Genomic DNA, 21,758 nt, shown 5'->3' with positions numbered 1-21,758 from the left:
GACCCCGCTGACCCTGTCTTCCCCAGACCAAACAACCCCAGTTCCCTCAGCCATTCTTCATGAGACTTGTGCTCCAGGCCCTTCACCAGCTTCATTGCCCTTCTCTGGACCCACTCCAGCAACTCAAGCTCGCTCTCAGCAATGCCAGAAATTACTTTTCCCCTCCCAACCCATGTCAGCCAGTTGGCAGCACAGCCTGGAGCTTGCCGTCCCACCAGCCCTGTTCCAAGGGCAGAAACCCCATGCCAAAAGCATGGACGGCCTTCAGAGGGGGACTGCAGGTATTGCTAGCCGAGGAATCTGGTCCCGCTCTTCCCCATGTCTCCCTCCCTGCCTGCTGCTTTGTTCTCTGCCTTCCTTTAGTGACTGTCCCAGGGAGCGATGGGGGCCGGTGCTCCTTGGCAGGCAGCTGTGGCAGTTGCTATGTGATCTGCACACACAACACAGCTGCTGTGCCTGCTGCCGGTCCCGAGTCGCGCCGCACAAGTAACGCAGCGGGGAGCTGCTGGGAATGGCAGCGGGGCTATAAATAACATGGGGCGTAAGGCAATTCATTCCAGGATGCAACGCATACTTGGGGCTTGTGTTACATCACTCCCAGCTCTATATGGGAATCGTTTCTGGTCAGAACATGGAACTAAAGCTGCGCTGCTCTATGCTCTGTTGTGGTTTTTTTTTTTCCCAGAAGGGATAAGCCAAATTCACTCTTGTGATTCAAGGAGGTGACCCTCAGACCCATCAATGGAGAGGACTCGGGATTCAAAGGGCATTTATCCACAATTGCACTGTGCAATGATTTATACAACCCAGAATTCCCTCTGTCCCGTGATACCCAAACCATGCTAGGAAAGAAAGCAAGCTTTGTGCTGCACACTTGAGGGAACCCAGTGGGGAGCTGCAGTCATTTGTGCAGGGTTTTAGGAGCCACATTGGGAAAACTACGAGAAGGCAGATCCACAATGCGGGGAGATCAGGTCTGCGGGCATCCCAAAGAGAATAAGAGGCTTTCACGGCCCAGAAGAAATCTAATGGGCTGGTGCATTTATCATAGATAAGCCATAGGAAATCTGTGCTCAGTGAGGGTGTAATTCTGCAACACACATTCCTTTGATCCCCGTGCAAACAAGCTGCCAGCAAACCCTGGCAGCAGCAGAAGCAAGCAAAGTGACACCACCTTCATGTGCCTTGTCCACACTTTACTGCAGTCAAAGCGGACCTGGGAGCACAGGCTTGCACAGGGAGGCCAGCAGCGATTCGTGGTGGCTGCAGCCCAGGCAGACGTCCCTTCTCCTGCTCCAGCTCGGAGGCATGGTAGCTCCTGGCAGAGGGACAGAACAGCCATGTGGGAGCGGGAACGCCTTAGACATGTTGGCGGAGCCCCAGAGCTCATCTGTCAGAGCCTGCAGCTCAGACGAAGTCGTTCCTCTGTCCCTGCTTGGGGCAGCCGTGCTGGCTCAGACCAGCAGCCTGCCTCACCTGTGTCTGACAGCGAGACTGGGAGCAGGCACCCACAGAAGAGTCACACCGGGGCACCCGCCCCTCTACCCGTCACTCCTGGCTTTGCAGAGGTCTGAATATATCCCTATGGTGTCAGTGATTCCCAGGGCAGGGGCACAGTGTTCCATTCCTTGGCATGTCCTTGCTGCCTTTCTCCAGACCTCTCTGCACTTAACTGCATGGCGGGGGGGTGGTCCCAGCCAGAGCACACCACTAGGCAGGGAGGATGGAGACAAGCCCCATGGTGGAAACAGAGACAAGGTATCACCCAGCGCAGTGACAGGAAATGCTCCCAGCTCCCGTGGGCTTTGGAAGTTACCTGCATACACCAGCCCAGAGCACAAGCACTGCACCCCAGCCAGGTGCCCTGCAGCTTCTCCCAAGGCCAGGGGTGCCCAGGGGTGCCAGCCTATATGGTGTCTCTTACGGTGGTTGTGATATTTCATAGAACCATGGAGTGGTTTGTGTTGGAAGGGACCTTAAAGCTCATCCAGTTCCAACCCCCTGCCAGGGGCAGGGACACCTTCCACTTGACCAGGTTGCTCCAAGCCCCATCCAGCCTGGCCTTGGACACTGCCAGGGATGGGGCAGCCACAGCTTCTCTGGGCAACCTGTAACAGTGTCTCACCGTCCTCATAGTGAAGAATTTCTTCCTGATACCTAACCTATATCTACCCTCTTCTGAGTTCAAAGCCATTCTCGGTTGTCCTGTCACTACACGCCCATGTAAAAAGTCCCTCTCCAGATCTCCTTGGGCCCTCTTTAGGCACTGGAAGCTGCTCTAAGGTCTCCCTGGAGCCTTCTTCTCCAGGCTGATCAAGCCCAGCTCTCTCAGCCCATCTTCATAGCAGAGGTGCTCCAGCCCCCTGACCATCTTCATGGGTGTTTTCTGCCAAGCCTCAGGTTCTGGAGGCGAAGGCGGGAGGGTCAGAGCGGAGGGAGGGCGAGGTGAGGTGGCAGCCGAGGCGGCTGGGGTGAAGACGTTTCCAGAACCCGAGCGGTAAAGAGGTGTTTATAGCTCCGGAGTGCAGCGGCCCGGAGGCACGACGCTCACCGCGTCTCTCCAGCAGGAGGCTCCCCCGCCCCGCAAATGCACCGCCGGGGCTGCTTTAGCGTTCACAGCATCACAGAATGGTTTGGCCTGGAGGTGACCTTACAGCTCATCCCGGCTCCACCGCCCCGCACGGGCAGGGACACCTTCCACTAGAGCAGCCCGTCATTTGCCGAGCTAAATCAGTGAATATTTACCGTGTTGAGCAAGTGAAAGGCACCCTGGGGAGCTTTTCCCTGCTCTTCCTTCTGCGCTCTCCCTTGCTGGGAGAGAACAGCCTGGGGTCCCTGCCATCACCTCCAGACAGTGACGCCCAGGAAAGCTCTAAGTGCAACTGGGTTTGCGCGTCCATCTGCTCAGTAGCCAGCAGGTTTGGCAGAGGGGAGCGGGACCGCTGCCCTGCTCCACAGGCAGGAACACCGAAGCAAAACCCAACAAGGGCACCAGCAGCAGGATGGGGACAGGAGTGGGGCTGAAGACCAGCACTGCAGCACCACTACAGCCCAGCCATCTGGGTGAAGGAGATGGCATGTTTTAGCTGCGTTTTAGCTGCATTTTAGCTAAAGGACTGTTACTAAAGCAAATCGGTTGAAATTCTGTGCATGCACTTACACTGTTTAAAAGCAGGTTATTTTGGTGCGTTTTTGGCCACCGTTCAAGGAGGAAGAGACCCAGGCATGAACTGACAGAATCACCCTGCATGGGGAATTGTACTTGAACAGGGACTTTGCAGGGGGAAAATCCCAAATTGAAGCGTGATGCCCATTGTAGGGTGCTGGATCTCACATCCTATTCCAGCCTAACCATGAAAAACCCCCACAGACACTTTTAATGGGACACAATTCAACTGAAATCCAGATCCACTTCAGTACCATTTATCATCTCAGCTGACATCCTCAGCTATCCAGACTGAACTGCACGCTTGCAGGTCTAACACATACTGGTGGTAGAGCTTCAAGGTGAAAATTACTTCACCCCATAACCCCAGTGTGCATTTGCCTTCAGAGAGACACTTGGCAGTGGCTATGCTCTCCCAGAGAATGTTGTTTCCACACGGGCAGCGCTGGAGGAGCTTTGGGGAGGCAGGAAATGAGTTTTGCTTTCAGCCAGGCTCAAGTGTGAGAGGCAGGGAATACCAAGAAGGATGAGGAGAATTGTACAAAGGTGTGTTACTTACAGTGCTGCTTTGTTTGAAATAATTGTCCTAAAGGACAATAAAGACGTGAATTTTCTTAGGGAAAATTGACCCTCGCTGACTTCCAGCTGTGAAACTGCTCTGATAAGAAATGTTAGTACTAACATCCTCTGTTTACTTTTGCTCGGTGAAGTCCTAAATACAAGCAGCTGCCAAAATTCCCCAGACACATGTGATGTCTTGTTAGCATTGACCAGCCCTGGTCATTCCTGATGAGCCAGGTGTGTGGGAGGGGGGATGCCCAGCAGGCTGGGAAGGCAATTGCAGAAGCTGGGGGCTGGTGGTATAAATCCCATTGATCCTGCAAAAGGAAAGTGCTGCTTCTATGCTTTTATTTTGTTTGCTGGGCCTTAGGGGCTTTCCTTTTTGTGGAAGGAAAGGGCTCACAGCCACACTCGGGAGCTGTTCTTTAGGGTGTGAAGAAACGAGTTGCCTGTGCTTTGACTGGTAGAAAACTGTCCTTTTCTTCCCTGAAGCTGGTTGCCCCTTGCTGGAGTAGTCTGCTCAGCCTATGGTCTAAAGTGCTCCTGAACCGTTCGCTTTGCCTGGGTTTGTCATGCACCTCTTACTGAAAGGCCAGATTTTCACATGCATAACCTTAATGTACACCTTGGAGAAAGGGGTAAATTCCCTGGTGGGCAGCTCCCTGCCAGGGTGAAGAGGAGGCATTGCCCTGAGCCGGGGTCCTGCTCAATGTTGTGACTCCCCCAGGCCTGCCACAGAGCTGAGAGAGGCTGTGTCTGTTCCCCTGCAGAGGAGGTGTTGGGTGGGTGAGCAGGCACTAAGGAGACAGGTGGGGTTTACTTCTTCTTCTGGTAAGCCTGACAATGTCTTCCGAGCCCTCCTACTCACTGAGAGGGAGGCAACCACTGCTAGAGGTGATCAGGCTGGTCTACAGCAGGAATATTTACTTGGGAGCAGTGATGTCTTGAATGCCCTTGGAGCAATGTTCCTGCTAGAGCTGAGTGATGGAGGAGGGCTCTGTGGGCAGGGGTGAGAGCCACAACATTGCTTTTCAGAGGCAGATTAGTGTTTAAAAGGCCCTGAGGACATCAAACCCATCACAGTTTGGGGTCTGTAAGACCTCTGATAATTCTTGCATAGTATGGGCTTAATTTGGCCATATCGCTGATGGAGTGTTGAGTGAACTGAGTTCATCCTCAGATAGAACCATAGAATGGTTTGGTTTGGAAGAGATCTTAAAGCTTACCCAGTTCCAGCCCCCTGCCATGGGCAGGGACACCTTCCACTAGACCAGGTTGCTGAAAGCCCTGTCCAATCGGGTCTTGAAGATAAAGGACACAGAAACAGCAAATCACCCAGGGAGAAGCGTAATAGTTATTGCTTGAGTGCTGCACACGTGTTTTGTTGGCAGGCAGACTCCACCAACAGTGAAGCTGCTTCGCTCTGACCGTGAGAGTTTCTCCCTCCTGTGTTGAAGATGATAATGTTATGCGGTGGTGAGATCATCTCCCTGGAGATGAAACTTTGCCAGCAAAGGAGCGAATCCGTGCTACTGAATCTCGCTGCTCAGACATCCGAGATGTTAAACGGAGCAATTCAGAAATGCATTGGACCATCTTGGAGACGTGAAGTCTGGCTCCACGAGTGACACATTAAACACAAACTGCGTGTGGAGCGTAAATATGTTTTTGACTTTCTAGCAGAAGAGTCTCAGTTTGCTTTGTTTTGCCCTTGATTGTAATGCCAGAAACCATTCTAAATACCACTACTCTTGATGGTGTTAGGAAACATTATATGCCTCATTTGTTCTCTAATTTGTATGGAAACAGCTTACTCCTGCCTTTTGGTTTCTGTAAAGCTTGCTGATAGCCAGGGAGTCAAATGCTTTAGTTTTGCTATGAATACTTTACTGTAAATGTGGTCATCCTTGCTGTTCTTTTCTCGCTAGCTTTGTTACCCCCTTTCAAGGGACTGTGGTCCTCTGACACCAAACAAGTGTGCATAAACTGCCATTATTCAAAGGATGTGACTGAGAGCTTGCATTACAGTGTTTAAAGCCCAAACAGCATCTTTTTTCATAGAATCATAGAATAGTTAGGGTTGGAAAGGACCTTAAGATCATCAAGTTCCAACTCCCCTGCCATGGGCAGGGACACCTCACACTAAACCATATCACCCAAGGCCTCGTCCAACCTCGTCTTGAACACTGCCAGGGATGGAGCATGCACAACTTTCCTGGGCAACCCATTCCAGTGCCTCACCACCCTAACAGGAAAGAACTTCCTCCTTATATCCAATCTAAACTTTCCCTGTTTAAGTTTTAACCCATTACCCCTTGTCCTATCACTACAGTCCCTAATGAACACTCCCTCCCCAGCATCCCTATAGGCCCCCTTCAGATACTGGAAGGCTGCTATGAGGTCTCCACACAGGCTTCTCTTCTCCAGGCTGAACAGCCCCAACTTTCTCAGCCTGTCTTCATACGGGAGGTGCTCCAGTCCCCTGATCATCCTCGTGGCCCTCCTCTGGACTTGTTCCAACAGTTCCATGTCCTTTTTTTGTTGAGGACACCAGAAGTGCACACAATACTCCAGGTGAGGTCTCACGAGAGCAGAGTAGAGGGGCAGGATCACCTACTTCGACCTGCTGGTCACGCTCCTTTTGATGCAGCCCAGGATACGGTTGGCTTTCTGGGCTGCAAGCGCACACTGAAGCCGGCTCATGTTCATTTTCTCATCAACCAACACCCCCAAGTCCTTCTCCACAGGGCTGCTCTGAATCTCTTCTCTGCCCAACCTGTAGCTGTGCCTGGGATTGCTCCAACCCAGGTGTAGGACCTTGCACTTGTCATGGTTAAACTTCATGAGGTTGGCATCAGCCCACCTCAGAAGTGTGTCAAGGTCCCTCTGGATGGCATTCCTTCCCTCCAGGGTATCAACCGAACCACACAGCTTGGTGTCATCGGCAAACTTGCTGAGGGCGCACTCAATCCCACTGTCCATGTCAGCAACAAAGATGTTGAACAAGACCGGTCCCAGCACCGACCCCTGAGGGACGCCACTTGTTACTGGTCTCCAGCCGGACATTTTCTCCCGCTCAGAAGGAGGTGACACTGCTGATTGTCTTTTGAGAGAGAAAAAAAGTGTTTGAAAACAACATGTTAAAATATTTCACTTTTTTATGAAGGTATCAGGGGTTCAGCTGGCTGGAGGGAGGATATGGTGCTGTGCATGGTGTGTGTGTTAAGGAAGAGGTCTGTTTGGTTGTGTATTTCTTAGTGGAAACCATTGGAGCTCGGAATTGATGCTCTTGGACCTGGTGTGACCTGTGAGAGCAAAACCTTGGCAGAGTTGTGCAGGAGGTGTTGCTTGAGACCCTCTTTCTGAAGAGATGCTGGTGGCCAAAGCTGTAGATCAGTAGCTCAGGCTGGAGCAGCATCTTGGTGGGAGACACCCATAGGGCAGGACATTGAGTCTGATGGAGCAGCAGGAGCCAGACACACAAGCTGCTTGCAGACCTGCTGGGTGCCTCTTTTCCACACATGTAAGACATGGCAGTACCCTAGAAATTTAGTAGTCCTGTAAATTTCCCTTCTTTTGTGTGATATTTTTCATCCTGGAGCCTCATTTTCAGACCCAGTTTGCTGTTACAACCCCACAGGCATTGATAGATTTATTCCTGACTTCCATTCAGTGAGGTTGCAGTCGAGCCTCCTGTTCTTTGGGTTGATTATGTCTCCTTTATTTGCTCACTTCTGCAGAAATCTTGATGCTCAGGAGCATTTTCCTTCCTTCCCTGCCTTTTCTCCATTACTGCTGTAATTCTTTGTGGTGAGTTGACTTTGAGTTTGTCATGTGGTAACAAATTATTGCATGGGAACAGCTGCAAACAAGTTATGCCTTAAAGAAATGCCTCTCAAAAATAGCTACATATGGGCATACCATATGACACAGCCTCCTTGTCTCCTGATACCCCAGCCATATTTCTGTGTGTGTAATGTCTTCAGCAGCAAGTATGCCCCAGCTGGTGGTCAAGGCTGAGCCCTGAAGAGCTGCTGTAGGTCACTGGCACACCCCTGGGGATGCTCAAAGCCTGGGGCTGCCACGTGGAACGGTTTGTCTTCCTCCCCATGTCCCAGCATGAGGGAAAATGTCCCCCATCAGTCAGGTCTCCTGCTGCTGATGCCCATATCTGTGAAACCAGATAAACGTGAGCATCATCCAAACCAGTCCAAAAGGCCATGACAGGCACTGTACAGGCTTCTTGGTGCCTTTCCCAGCACCTTTTCCTCTGCAGGGAGCAATCCCTCAGATGTGTTTTAGTCCCTACATAAAGGGGGAGAGCAGGTATCCTGGCCAGGAGGTAGCAGCACATTGCCAGTAAAAGCCAGTGTGGCTGCTTTGATGCATTTTGCAGTCCATTTTTCTTTTTCTTCTATCCTTTTAGCACAAGTTTTTGGCTGTTCATATTCTGATCACACAGGAGGAGCTATTTTCTGCAGCAATGCCTTTCTGTGTTGCCTGTGTGACTCTGACTTGCGTTTTTGCTCATCACAGAAAATGCAAAGGGGAAGGTGGCTCTCTGTTTGGGGTGTATTATGAATGAACTTGAAGTATGGTGGGTTTTTTTTGGTTTGGCAATATTTTTTTCCACAGAAAAGCTTTTTCCTTTGGCTGTGGGGGGTCTATAATCTCTCTGTAGCTTGTAACTGGACAAATTCAGGGCCACCAGTGACGGTCATCATACACCTTCACTTATCTGCTTGCTTGCACCCTTGGAGCATTGCAAGCCCAGGTTCCTGGGCAGTATGATGGCAGGGAAGCTTGCCCTACAAGGAGGCAATAAAAAAGCTGCATTGATAACGCATGTTATAAAGGAAATCACTTACATATCAAGGGCTGTGCCTCTTGCACCTTGTCTTTGGGAGATGCTGTGAGCTGCCCGACTGGGGGGGCTGGAAATTCCATTGGGGTTCACATTGGCTAGTGTTCAGTCCTGTGTCTGCAGTGCTTTAGGTGCTTTTAGTCAGTCCTCAGAAAACTGATATTGCCATAAAAAGCACCCAGAGACTCCTAAATTTTGCAGGATACAAAGCACTTTCTACCCCCATTAAAGATGGATATCAAAATGTCTGCTACTTGGTTTGTGCAGGAAGCTTAAGGGATGTGTAAAATGCCATTGCAGAAAACAATCATGTAGTTATTTACTCCTGCATGAGATAAAGACATGGAAGGCATAAACCATGAAAGCAATGAAAGGAAGTACCGTAATGCAATGTCCTATTGATCTGTGGGATTTGCTGCTGCTTAAGATGATGGTGCTGCAACTAACATTTCTAGTTGTACTAACTAGAATAAAAATAATTACAGGATGAAAAAAACTTTAAAACACAAGCTCCTTAGGCTTAAAGCTTTCTACTGCTCACTTGTTAGCTGGCAGGGTACAGAAGAAAGGCTTTCTGCCATCCATGCATATTACTGCAGTGCCCAGTTACACATGCTATGAATGTTTTATGTCTCACTCCAGAGTTGCTTGTAACATCTCCTCGGGAAGGCTGAGTGCCAGACCTTTGGCTGCTAGAAATCGATGTAGTGCTGCTGACTTAGGAGGCAGACTGCCCCTGCCATGGGCTCAGATGGCTCCCTCCCAGCACTGGTATGGGATCTCATGCATGCAACAAAATCAGAAGATGTCCAAGAAACAGGGTAATAAATGAAGGAAAACCTTGCTTCTTGCAGGGGGAAAAACAGGCTGGCATCTCAGAGATGGGGAACTGGCACTACAGACTTGAATAGCACAAGGTGGTGGGGACAGTGTTCTTAACAGTCCCTCTCCTGCCAGTGCCTTTGCCCCTTGATGTGGCAGGGTGGCTGCAACGACTTACAGCTGCCTGGGCTTTTACAGGTGGCACCCATTTGTAGCTGGGGTGTAATCAGCAGCACTGTAGCACAAAGTAAATGATTAATTGTAATTATGGTGTGTTGCAGAGCTGTAGTTGAGAGCCTTTCTCTTAATTTCAAGCCCTAGTTAATGCACTGCTGTAATAGCTATCCCAGCAAACCCTGGTGATAGACATTAGCAGACTTAGTGAGTGAGGAAGCTGGGAGACAGGCAGCAGGAAGGAGACAGCTTGACCTTTCCTTAAGCAATGTTTTTGCGTGTGGTAGAACACCTTAACATCGTGGATGCTGCTACAATAGCTTTCATTGCTTCCTTTTTCAGAGTAGAGAGAGGGTCAGGCTCTTCAGGAGCTGGGAGTGGGCTCCTGGCCTCACTGTATCTGCATAGCTTCCTGGCTACCCACATCCAGACTGTGTATGGAAATACCCTGCTGTCTGCTTACACTCAGATCAGATAAGTATTTGAGGGCATTTGTGCCAAGGAACAGATAACTGCTTAGATGATTTCTTCCCAGTATGCAGCCAGAGTTTCCACTGCACTTCAGATCAAATATACTTTCTGCTAATGGAAAAGGAAAAATAAAGATAATTTAAAATCAAACCCAGGGACTGCAGGAACCAGGGGGTTGATTCTTGGGAAGTTTTGACTACTTCTGAGTTGCATTAAAGCTGATTGATGCGGGCTCAGATTGCATAATAATTCATAGGAGAAACCCAGCTCACAGGAATAGCTGCTTCTTCAGCGATGTGCTGCTTTGACAGGCAGGTCTCAGAGACCACACAGTGAACATCGAGCTTCTGAGGATATCTGTCAGCCCTCTCTGAAGTGATGCATAACTTCGTCATGCACAAGAATAAGGCGGCGCGCAAAAGACTGATGCGTTTTTTTTCCTGCCTCCACCCAGGCCCCCCGAAAGCTCATGTATCCTTGAACCCCTACCAAAGAGAGTCACTAACTGGGTCTGTGGGTCTTCTTCATAACAACAACTTGTAGGGAGACCAGATGAGAGCTGAGAATCAAGAAATGAGCTTTCATACCAGCAAGGAAGCAGGGCTTTCAATTACCCATAGGACTGACTAGGGAGGAAACATTGAACTTCTGGGTTTTCAACTGTACGTCTAGGAGGGGACACTCGCAACGCTTTGTTTCCAGCAGCCTAATAGTGCATGATGGAAATGTTCCTGTGAGGGCCAGATAGGAGAATTTCCCTTCCAGTTCCTAATATCCCACTATATTGCCATAACACCTTGTTTCCCGTGTTTACCTGTTTTTCTAAAGACAGCCCTAGAACAAAAGCCTTTGCCTGCTTTGACTACCTTTCCTCTTGTGTGATGCTTCAGCACAGCTTTGAATGAGGCTCTGGTACCAGCCCACAGGGATTTTGCAGGCTCTGTAGCGCAGTGTCTGAGTCATACTCTAAAAATAGCCAGGAAAATGTCAGCCCAGCCAAAGTCATTGGCTGATTAACAATGAAGTTTCATGACTCCAGCTACCTCCAGATACACTCCTGATACGAGCTTAAAAAAAAAAGGAACAATGGAAATCTATGGGTAGGGACTTTAAATATAAATTTAAAAAATTAAAGTTAGTAGAGGTAATACAGAAAGGGCTTTCCCTATCATCACCACAATTAACACAGTGATTAGGTAGCAAAGGGCTAGAGGGACTGTCTGGCTGTGCGTGCAGTATGTCCCTTCTAGCAAGAAGAATGAGAAAGAAACTAAAAACTGGACAGGACTGAATCAAATCTTTCGTTGTTGGAAGCAATGCAGGACCGTGGCTGTGGTATCCCATGGGAATAGGAAGTGGTCTGTGGACAACCAGGGGCCAGGCTATGGGATACGGTGGAACAGACGCGGTGCCCATCCCCAGCCCTGGGAGGTGGCCAGGCACGAGGTGGTGGGAAGCCTCCTTGTCAGGAGGAGCTGGGCTTGCCCAAGGGGCAGTTCTGCTTTACTAGAACTGACCTAGTCAAAGTGTCCCTCCAGCACATGTATGCAGTGTCATCGTGGTGCCTATGGGCAAGCGGTTGGTCTCTGAACTGTGGTTAGACATGGGAGCTTGGCCAGAAGTGTTGATGGAGGCAGGGGAGAGCATCCCAGTGCCAGAAATGTCTGTCTGCTGCAAGAGCTGAGGGCGTACCTGAAAAAGCATCTGTCAACAGCTCATTCAAGAGCCTTGGAAAATAAGTAAGAAACTAATCACTCTAAAAGCTAGCACACTGCCAGTACAGGGGCTGCAATGCTGCAGCAGCACCTTGTGACAGCCAGGCATGCTGAATTGCTTGCAGTTCAAACGTGGTTCAGACAGAGCCCCTTAGGAAAGGAGCTGAAATACCTCATCTGGAGAAACAAAGGAATAAATCAAGATTGGGCACTGGTGCCTGACAGCTATTTCCAGATAGTGAATGCTTTGCTGGCTGAGTTACCTGTTCCAGTATTAATTCTAGAAAAGTCTTTGCTCCTGATTGCTGATTTCTTATGCAGAGGTTCAACCAAAGGCTGCTGGCTGTGTGGTCAAGGGGAGAAGAGGAGGGATGCTCAGACATAACCAAGCTGTTGGAAACAGCAAGGGCAAGGTGGTGGTGCTGACACCCTGTCTAATAACTGATCTGCTTTGTATGCCAGGGAGTAAGTGTTGTTTCACTGCAGCTTGGGCAGTCTCATCACATCTCACTCATCGTCATTACAGTGTCCAGGCTAGTTATACTGGGAGTCAGGATCAACAAAACTATGCGTTGGCCCTGCATACAGTCCTTAAGTCACCCTGTCCAGTATATGAGCTTTTCTACAGCTTATTTTCAGGCAGTGAGTGTGTTAAGTTAACTGAAGAGATGTCTACCTAGGGTGAATAGCAAAACAGAATTGCCATTAATGGCAAGGAAGGGAGGGGGGAAGATTTAACCTGGTACTTCTGAGGAGCTTTCCTTCAAAAGGGGAGGGAGATGTGACTCTCACCTCCCCCCCCCCCCCCCCCTTCCCCCCAGACCTCATGATGCTTAATGCAGTGCAGCAGTATGCTCTCTGCAGCCACATGCTGCAAATAGCTTTTCCACCGCAGAACTCACACATCACAACTCTGGTTGGCCCATGGGGGTGAAACCATGCAAAAGAAACAGTGCTGGGGTGGAGTCACCCTGCTAGAGGCCCTAGTGTCTCCATGTCTCTGCATCCAGCCAAACAGATGCTGGTGGGAGAGCTGCTGATACCCCGGCATCACTCCCAGTGCTTGCCTGTTAAAGATGGGGTCCACTGCATTGCCTGTCTAAGCCAGTGGGTGGGAGGGCTGGGCTGCACCAATGCAGAGGGGAACACATCTGCCACCCATGATGCTGCAGAGGTGTCATGGCAAGGCCACAACAGCTGGACAGCAAGTGCCAGTCCATCCCGTGGGCTGATGTCTCTGCAGGGATGTCTTCTGCTCTGGCCATGGGATCTTCTTGTTCCTCCTCAGCTCACTGTCTCACTCCAGGTCACTGACGTGGAGGAGCTTCTCAGCTTGCTGAGCCTCATGGATGAAACAGTGAGGATGTGCAATTTGCTCTCCTGGGTCCCTCCTTTGCCCAGTAAAGGTTTCCATTTCTTGCAAAGGAAGCCTGACTCCCTTCCAAAAGCACCCTGCCTCCTAGTGCACCACAAAAAGCTGTGTGTGCTTCCCAGTGACAGAAGGAGACAGACCTTGGTTGACCCTGTTCTGGGATTTTAAAGCTGTACCCCTTGTTCACGGTGCCATAGAAAGGTATATTTTCATAATACATGGAGCAGCCCTCCTTCTCCAGCTCCTATCCAGGCTTAGCTGCTATTGGAGGTTAAAGAGAGGTGAGAGAGCAGCTACATGCTTCACAAAGAAGATGCAGAGATGGGGCTGGATGGATTGCTTGATGCACTTTGAAATTCAGATCTGCTGCAGCAAGGGAAAGGCTGGGAATCGAGCAGTAGAGGAAAGGCTGTGGAAGTGACCCAGCTGGTATGTGAAACAATGTAATTATTAAAAAAAAAAAGTTTAAACATTCAAAGGGATGGAATGCTTAAATCTTTCACTGATGCTGCTTACCCCTGAAATGTATGCTATGAAAAAGGAAATATTTCTGCCATGGGACTTGTAAATCTGCATTCTTCCATGACCTCTGAGCTTAGTAGATGCTTTTTTATAAGCTGAATAAATGCAAATTAGCAATAATGTTTCCCTGGTCTGGCAGTCCTTCTCCTTGCACTGAGGACAACAGAGGCACAGCAGATAACAGGGTATGTTTCTCTATGTTGGGAGAGGTCTTTTGCTTCTCAATAATCAAAGAATAATTTTTCGTGTCACCCTGGTGCGGTAATATGCTCTCACCTATCAGTCTTCCCTTGCACTATAAGCTCATCTGTCATCCCTCATAAATAAGTTTGGAAGATGTGGTTGGTTAAGCAGGCAGTGCAGCTTATCAAATAAATATTGCAGGGGCACAGATAATAAAGTGGAGTGAGAAAGGGGGAAATAAAATCTCCATAATGGGCCTCACTAGTCTGGCTGTTACAAGACCACCTTTTAGCTGGGCATGTGGGTAACTACCCGGGAACAAACATGTGGGCACCCCTGGCTACCCAGGCCATCAGCAGAAAGGGGGACTGGCCAAGCTGGGATGCGTGGAAGCAAGATACCAGTTGTTAAATATAGATCCTGATGGTCCAGAGACACATCTGAAAAACATCAGCATAAGTCTGTTGTTGTGTTGATTTGTGCCAGGTGAAAGTGGCTGTAGTCTTCTCCATGGTGTCACTCCAGTTTCACTCTGGTCTGGGTATGTTGAACTAAGAGATGATTGGCAACTGGTAGAAAATCCCCAAGCCTTCACATTATCCCTGCTGCCATGCTCATTAACTGAGATGCAGCCACTAAGTATCATCTGCAAATATTTGTAATAGCAATTTTTTTTTTAGTTTTTGTCCTTCCGCAATGCACAGGTCTACACATGAAGTTTGAGGTAAGCTGTGGGAGGTTGTGGATTTATACCACAATACTTGTATCTGGATGATTCCTTGGGGCACAGTGTTGTTCTTGTCGGGGAGGTGAAGAGTCCCTTAATCCAGATCAGTAAATCCACTTTCAGATTTATGCTTGATGAAAGCAAGATTATTCTTAAATGTGCCTGACCATGGAGTTATTTTGGAATGATTACACAGGTTGTTCATTACATTAGAGTTGTGTTCTTTGAACAGATTACCCAGATTCCACTGATTTTTACATTTCACCACCACCTATTTTTCTCCTCCTCCAATTACTTTGATACTCGGCTACTGAAGAGTACATGGGGAAATGCTGAGGACTGACTTAGAGCTGGCAGAGAGCCCATGAAAACCTCACCAGGTCAGAACAATTTCTCCTTAGCACAGGTTTTTTTTTCCTGCTTTTTTAAATGAGTGCTGATGCTTTATCAAGACTAGCTGGGGTAAGTGTCTCTCCACGAATCAGCTGGGTTTGCTTGGGTGGGTTGGGTTTGGGTTTGGGTGCCTTGGGTTTGGTTGTGGGTTTTTTTTCAGGAAAGATAGAGGAAACCTTTCCTGTAACCTATTTTGCACAACTATTTTGCATGTTCTCCACGTGTGACTGGACCTCCTGTTTCTTGTATATGTCAGATGTCATGGAATGTGTTACCTTCCCATTATTCTAATGAGAGCCTGCACAGAAGAGCACTATGAAGGTCTTTATGCGTTAGGAAGGCAGATTTCTGCATCTTCCAAGCCAAGCAAGAGACAACCTTAAGCTTAAACAGAATTTACCTTGTTGATGATCACTTATCATCAGCAAATTACTCACAAGGGTGGTGGCAATTAATGGATCCATTCAGTGTTGTTCTTGCCTTGTTTTATGTTTGATGTTTGAAGACATCAGTAGTTCCATTCAGATTTTTGGGGTCATGAAACACAGATTTGAGCTAAGGGTGTTGGATACTTTTGCAGGCACTGTCACAGGGCTAGGATCTAAAGCTAGTGGCAAAACCATGTTCAACGAATAGTGCATTTAGCGTTAGAGAGCTAAACTTGAAGGATTGGCTCCAAAAGGCATTTCCAGTGATACCATCAGTTTTTATGAAAGCAATCAACGAGAAGAAAACACTATAAAAATGTAGATGGGCCAGACAGCCTGTGAGTACATTGCTGAAACATACGTGCAACAACAGGACCTTCATTATTCAAAACTTGTCTGCGTACAGGTTCGTGTGAGCCCATCTTCAGCCCGACGAGTTTGCTTCACTTTTCTGTTTTTTCCTTTCTTAGGGGAGAAAAAAACGATTTTAGTCTGTTCAAAACACACATGACTTTCCAGCCTCTGAAAAGCTCCGTCTGTTCTTGCCTTGAGAGCAATTACACTTCATCTTTTCAAAGCAAACCACAAATAAAATATGTCATGAAGCTGTACAGAGAATGAAAAGCATTCCTGGCTGCTTCTCTCCAATACCAACAAATTGATTCCTGAGGTTTTTCCTTTATATATATACAGACACACACATGCATTTTGAAATTTAATGATTATTTTATGTAAAATTGATTCAGTCCCTTTGTGAAGTTGTTGGGCCAGATTACCTTCAATACTTTTCAACCCAAAGTTGTCTGGCTAACTTCCTTGATTTTCCACAGCTGGTTTTCATGGCTACAGAAGTCTCGCTTCTGCGCATAGGTATAAGGTGTCAGAAAAACTGAGATATACAATAGTCATTTCTCTTAAATTACTTGTAAAATTTTGGGGATCAAATGCTCAAGCCTCCATCCCACACCACAAAACTGATATATGCAATGACACAGACTTCAGTCTTTGTGGAACCCATCTGTGCTTCTATAGGGAGGAAAAAAAGTAGTCATCATTTTCAGCCCTGATTTTCTGTTGCTTGCAGTTGCTGATTTGTAAAGAGCTATGTGCTGTGGACTTTGAGATAGTTGCTGCACATGAATTCTGCTGAGTGGGAAAGAGAGGTGTTGTCCCCTTCCCTGCCCATCCAAGCAGAAGGCTCATTACACCGGCTGAGATATAAGCAGCACTACCATCATCTTGGAGGACCAGAGTCACAGACAAGGTAAAGATGCTTTAGGAACAAAACTGAATGTAGGGGTTGTACGTTAGTCATGTTTGAGTTTATTTATTATCATCCTCTGGTTTTATTTTAAACATGCATCTGAGTGATGCCTACTTTCTTATCACAGGGGAATAGACTGAGCAAGCCACTCAAGTCCTAGCAACTGAGAGTGCAGAGGCTGACCTTCCATCAAGCAAGTGTGTGATGAGCAGGGTGCTGTGGTTTCCAGGCCATCCCACAGGCACCAGGGATCATCATCACTGTGCAGCATTGGCACTATCTGCCCTTTTGCTTCCAGTGCATAGAAGGTGGCGACAGGAGCTCCTCCAGGTTATCCACTGCTTCTAGCTAAAGAATTGCATAAGCTCTCTTATGAGGGGGGAGAAAATCCTCAATTGATCAGGTATTTCACTGGTGCGTGGCAGCTCCTGGAAGGGGATGATACCAAAGTCATTAGCATGGGTTTACAAAGATTTTAATAATGCATATGCATACAATCTACGTAATAATGCATAATACATTAATTCTGCAGAGAAACTAATGGAGTTTATCAGTGGGGGGCCTTTAAAATAGTATAGAGAGTTATTTCAAGAGTTTCCAAGTCATTAAAATGTTCACTTGTTAAAGGCCTGTGGGCCGTCGTTAACAGAAGATGTTAATACTTCGCACCTAAACTTGTTCCAGCCTCAGAATTGGTTTAAGATAGACTGAGTTGCTTAGAAAGGAATTTTAGCTTTTACTATGTTGGTACATTTATGGACTGCTCTGTATAATTCATAACTGATATTTTATGGGATCGTTTTTCCAAAGATAGAATCATAGAATCATAGAATAGTTAGGGTTGGAAAGGACCTTAAGATCATCAAGTTCCAACCTCCCTGCCATGGGGAGGGACACCTCACACTAAACCATATCACACAAGGCTTCGTTCAACCTGGTCTTGATGATGTTATATTTTCAAAAATATACTTAAGTACTCAGCAAAGCTAAAGAATAAGTAATGTCTCTGGTGCTCTACCTGTTGTGAAACGATTTCATACTTAGTCATACCTAGAAAAAATAATGAAAGTGGTGAAAGTGGTTTCCTGTTGTGGTTATGTGTCACTAACAATGCTGCTTCTGGGATGTTGCAAAGAAAAAAGAAAGAAAGAAGAGCACTCTTTTTTTGTGCTTTAATGGAGCATCTAATACTACTTAAATATGCATTTCTTGACAAATGATTTTGAAAGATTGTTTCAATACATCCTTTTTTTTTTCTTCTTTACATGACAAGATGGAGATTTCAAGAGTAATTAATTTCACCCATGATGTGCACACTGATATACTTACAAACTGTGAGATAATGACTTTTCTCAATGAGTTTGTTAAGATTGATAGTGGAAGAACTTACTTAGGTACTGGCATATTTTATTCCCATCCTTTTTCACCATTATACTCATCTTTCATTTATTCTCTGTCTTCTTTGGCCTGCTAACTTTTCTCCTTTTTCCAGCAATACCTTTTTTTTTTCCTTCCCAATACCCTTTCTGCGCTAGTTCCTTTAATCCTTCGTTCTTCTGGTGCCTCATCACCAAGCTCAGTTATACTGAAAACCTCATCCAATCTATCTTCCTTTCCCACTTTAATCAAATGACTTCTCCTTCAACTTCTGAATTATTTATGTTCTCCAGATCCCATTAGTTCTACTGTACTTGGTGGGCTGGCTTGTTTTTTCCCTTGGCTTATATATTATTATATTAGATTATACATTATATGAGCTTAATAGTATATATTAGCTTATATATTATTCTTTTCTCTGTAATGGGCAAATTATTATGTTGCTCAAATTGGGCTGATGCTAAGCATGTTTCTGTGTATGTGTATGGAAGTAGCTGTCCTGGTGCTTTATGCTTTGATTCAGTGCCACAAATAAGGGAAAGCCTGTCTTTGCTTTGGGAGGGAACTGCGGAAAGCCATTAGGACATTTATGGGTGCCTGGAAAGCAGGCAAGTACTGAGCTGAATTAACCTGGAGTCCATGCACCTTACAGCCATTGAAGTCTAGGCTAGCTCTAGCTCAAAACACCTCTTGTAAAAGAGGCTGGCTCTGTGATGGTAAGGAGACTGGTGGAAAAGCTGGCAAAGCACCCGAGCTAGTGCTGCAGCCTATAAAAGTAAACACTGTGTGTGCAGATTGCAAATCAAATAAACAGCAGAATAAAATATTAATTGTACTGAAAGCTCATGGTTTAGTCCATGTTTTAGCTCAGGTTGTAATCCAATTGCCAAGGCTCTGCATGTTCATGATTTACCAGATGTGTGACTTTCTCAATGGATTTCTTTTAGAGCTGATATATTCCACGACTGCTTTCAGTGGTTGTTTTCAAGCAAAAGAGGAAAACTTGGAATTCCACTTTCTGTTTTTTGAGGTCTGCATCACTGAGAAATACACCTGAAATTGATCCGAACTATTTTTTCCTACTGTCAATACACCTGGTCAACTGCCACATTTGATTTATTATTTTAGACAGATAGTTTTTCTTAAGCAGTGGGTTAGAAGGAAAATTGTTATCAATGTCTGAAGAATGATTTATATGTATTCCTGAAGGGCATCTTATTCTTACCAGCCTAGGGACCTACTGGTCCCTTAATCCCTTGCTCCAGATTCTTTCCATGCAGTTCCATCAGCACAGGGAGTACAGAGCAGCTTCTTCCACAGGAGTCATTAGCACAGGACTCATTCATGAGCAAACACATGAAGTAATCAACCAGCCCACAAGAGCAATTTCTTCCGGGGGAGGATAACTGCGAGTTGTATTCTTCAATGTACCACTAGTTTTGTGTTTTTATTTTCAAACATGAATTTCTGTATTTTTCTGTAATTTGCACATGTGCAAGTTGGCAATGTATTTCTTGGCCAGCAGAGCGCTGTGCGGAAATTGCATCAACTGCATTGGTTTCTACATTCATTTGTGTAGACACCTGTATTTCAGGTGTTCAATATGGAGGTATTGTAATACCAGAATAAACTCCCTCTCTCTTCTGCCTCCAGGGAGAAGAGGTGACTGAAAGAAAGTGATGAGGATCTAACACAGAAATACCAAATTTTACAGGCTGGGACTAGAGAGGTGGGAATGACCAGATTAAAGGAAAAGGCGAGGGGTGAGTCATGACTAGATCCCCTCCCCAACATTCACTGAAGCATGGTAACAGCCCTCCGTAGTGACCTCTGCAACTCCAGATAGCTCAGCTACCACCTTGGAGGTAAGTAGGTTAAACCTGGCCATTGAATAGGGATGGGACAGGTCTGATCTTCAAGTAAGTCAAGGGGGGCAGTTTTGATTTGAAAGGAATCAGATGAGGCAGTCCATGCTTCTTCACAAAATTGTTTCTTTACATGGTCCATTCAGAAAATTAGCACAAACCAAGTCATGTATTTGGCTTTTGTGGATCAACTCCTACAGCAAACCTGGCCTCCTGGGATACCCAAATAGAACTGGTTTTCTGAAGAACCTGTTCAACAAGAGACATAAGTAAACCTAGAGCATAGTTTTATATTAAATTCTTCTTTATTTAAAAAATAAAATAAAATAAACAAAACACCACCCCTATTCAGACTCTCTCTGAACAGGCACATCCACACCCACAGATTCTGTTACCACCTTTATGATAGTACTTGCCAAATCAACATCTTCGTTAACTCCCTCCGTGATCACATCAGATTACTTGGTAAAAGGTAAGGGACATCACAATTAAACAGAATTGCAATTATTACCATATACTACTATGACTCTGATTTATTAACTGGGTTTGTAAACCAAACTGGGAGGTATGAGCGTATAAATTCTGTAATCTGCTTCATGATGTCTCCCTGCACAATGCTTTGATGATCTCTGAGCCAGTATTCAGGTTTCTGGTTCCAGCAACCAAAAAAGCTCCTGGAGACTCCAGGCTAATGGTGAGGGAAGCACTAGAGTAAACTAACTGCAAATAAACTCTGTAAATCATTCAATACACAAGTGAATAAATTGACAGACCAGTACCCTGGCTTTTCCCTGTGTTTCCATAGGTCATGTAGGTTCAATCCTCATCTTCAATGGAATATTACATGTTTAAATAATTTAAAGCAGATGTGTGCTCTATTTTAGCATAACACAGATAACAAAAACAATGCATAGAAATGAAAGGAATGTCATTGAAGGGTAAACAAAATTTATTCTGAATGAAGGTTAAACAAACCTAACCAGTTTATGAATAGGCAAAGTCAATTAAGTCTTATGACACATAATAAAGTATTTAAATTCAGAAACTTAGCATAAGTAATTAATGAAGAGGTTCTGGGGTAAGTAATAACTATTAACACTCTTAAAGACAGATTTTCTCTATTGTCCAGCATAACCTATGTTGTCCCTCAACAAATTTATCATCTCCAGCTGGTTCAAGTTATTAATTATGGCGGCATGTAATGAAACCCTAAGAATCTTTAAAAGAAAGCCAATTTCTTGCCAGTGTTTTATTTCAAACTTTCTCATTCAGCCATGCTGCGGAAGCAGTGCTAATGAAGCTGCCTGCTGAACTGGTTCAGTGACTTCTCATCTGTTTGACTGCTGGTGGCTCCTGAAGGTGCTTATAGGAAGGTGCAAGATGAAGCTGGATTGCTGAATCTGAGAGTAAGGAGCAGATATTGCTCCTTTTCTTCCTAGCATCTCATTGGAGTACGATGACAGTGCCTTTTTCAGGTCACTGTTGCATTTAAAATATCAGCTGCCATCAGCTGGCTTTCCAGTTACGTTAGTAACATTCACTCAGATGTGTGTGACCTCTTAAGGAATATTCAAAGGGACGATTTTTTTCTTAACAGTTTTATGATTGTTAGCTTTTCTTTGTTGTAGAAAATTTTAATAACTTCTTTGGAGTTTTAATTCTTAAGATTCTCCTATTTTCATTCCACGGGAAGATAGCAGATGTTGAAATTTTTATACATTCATTCTTACACTGATGTAGCTCTGACATTTAAAAACAAGCTTTGTTAATTAGATAGACCTAACAAACTGAGGACTAGTCTATCACTGAATTTGGTTACAAGAACAGAATGATTAATCTGCCACAATGTTAGCA

General features: G+C 46.0%; 1 protein-coding gene across 1 annotated transcript in view; it reads left to right on the top strand.

Annotated features, from left to right (window-relative positions):
• The window catches only part of RNF150 (ring finger protein 150), a 142,065-nt gene extending 124,691 nt beyond the window's left edge, over window positions 1-17,374 (top strand). Inside the window, exon 8 of the mRNA XM_057419099.1 lies at window positions 16,790-17,374. Coding sequence (XP_057275082.1) covers window positions 16,790-16,822 — 33 coding nt within the window. The 3' untranslated portion in view covers window positions 16,823-17,374. The remainder of the gene's footprint in view (window positions 1-16,789) is intronic.
• Window positions 17,375-21,758: the final 4,384 nt, after the last annotated feature.

The sequence above is a fragment of the Pezoporus wallicus genome, unplaced genomic scaffold (assembly GCF_028554395.1).
Source record: "Pezoporus wallicus isolate ANWC-B61680 ecotype Strahan unplaced genomic scaffold, APGP_CSIRO_Pwel_v1 contig_6597, whole genome shotgun sequence".
Classification (NCBI taxonomy): Eukaryota; Metazoa; Chordata; class Aves; order Psittaciformes; family Psittacidae; genus Pezoporus; species Pezoporus wallicus.
Note: the sequence above shows the minus strand (reverse complement) of the source record. Positions and strands in the feature narration are given on the sequence as shown.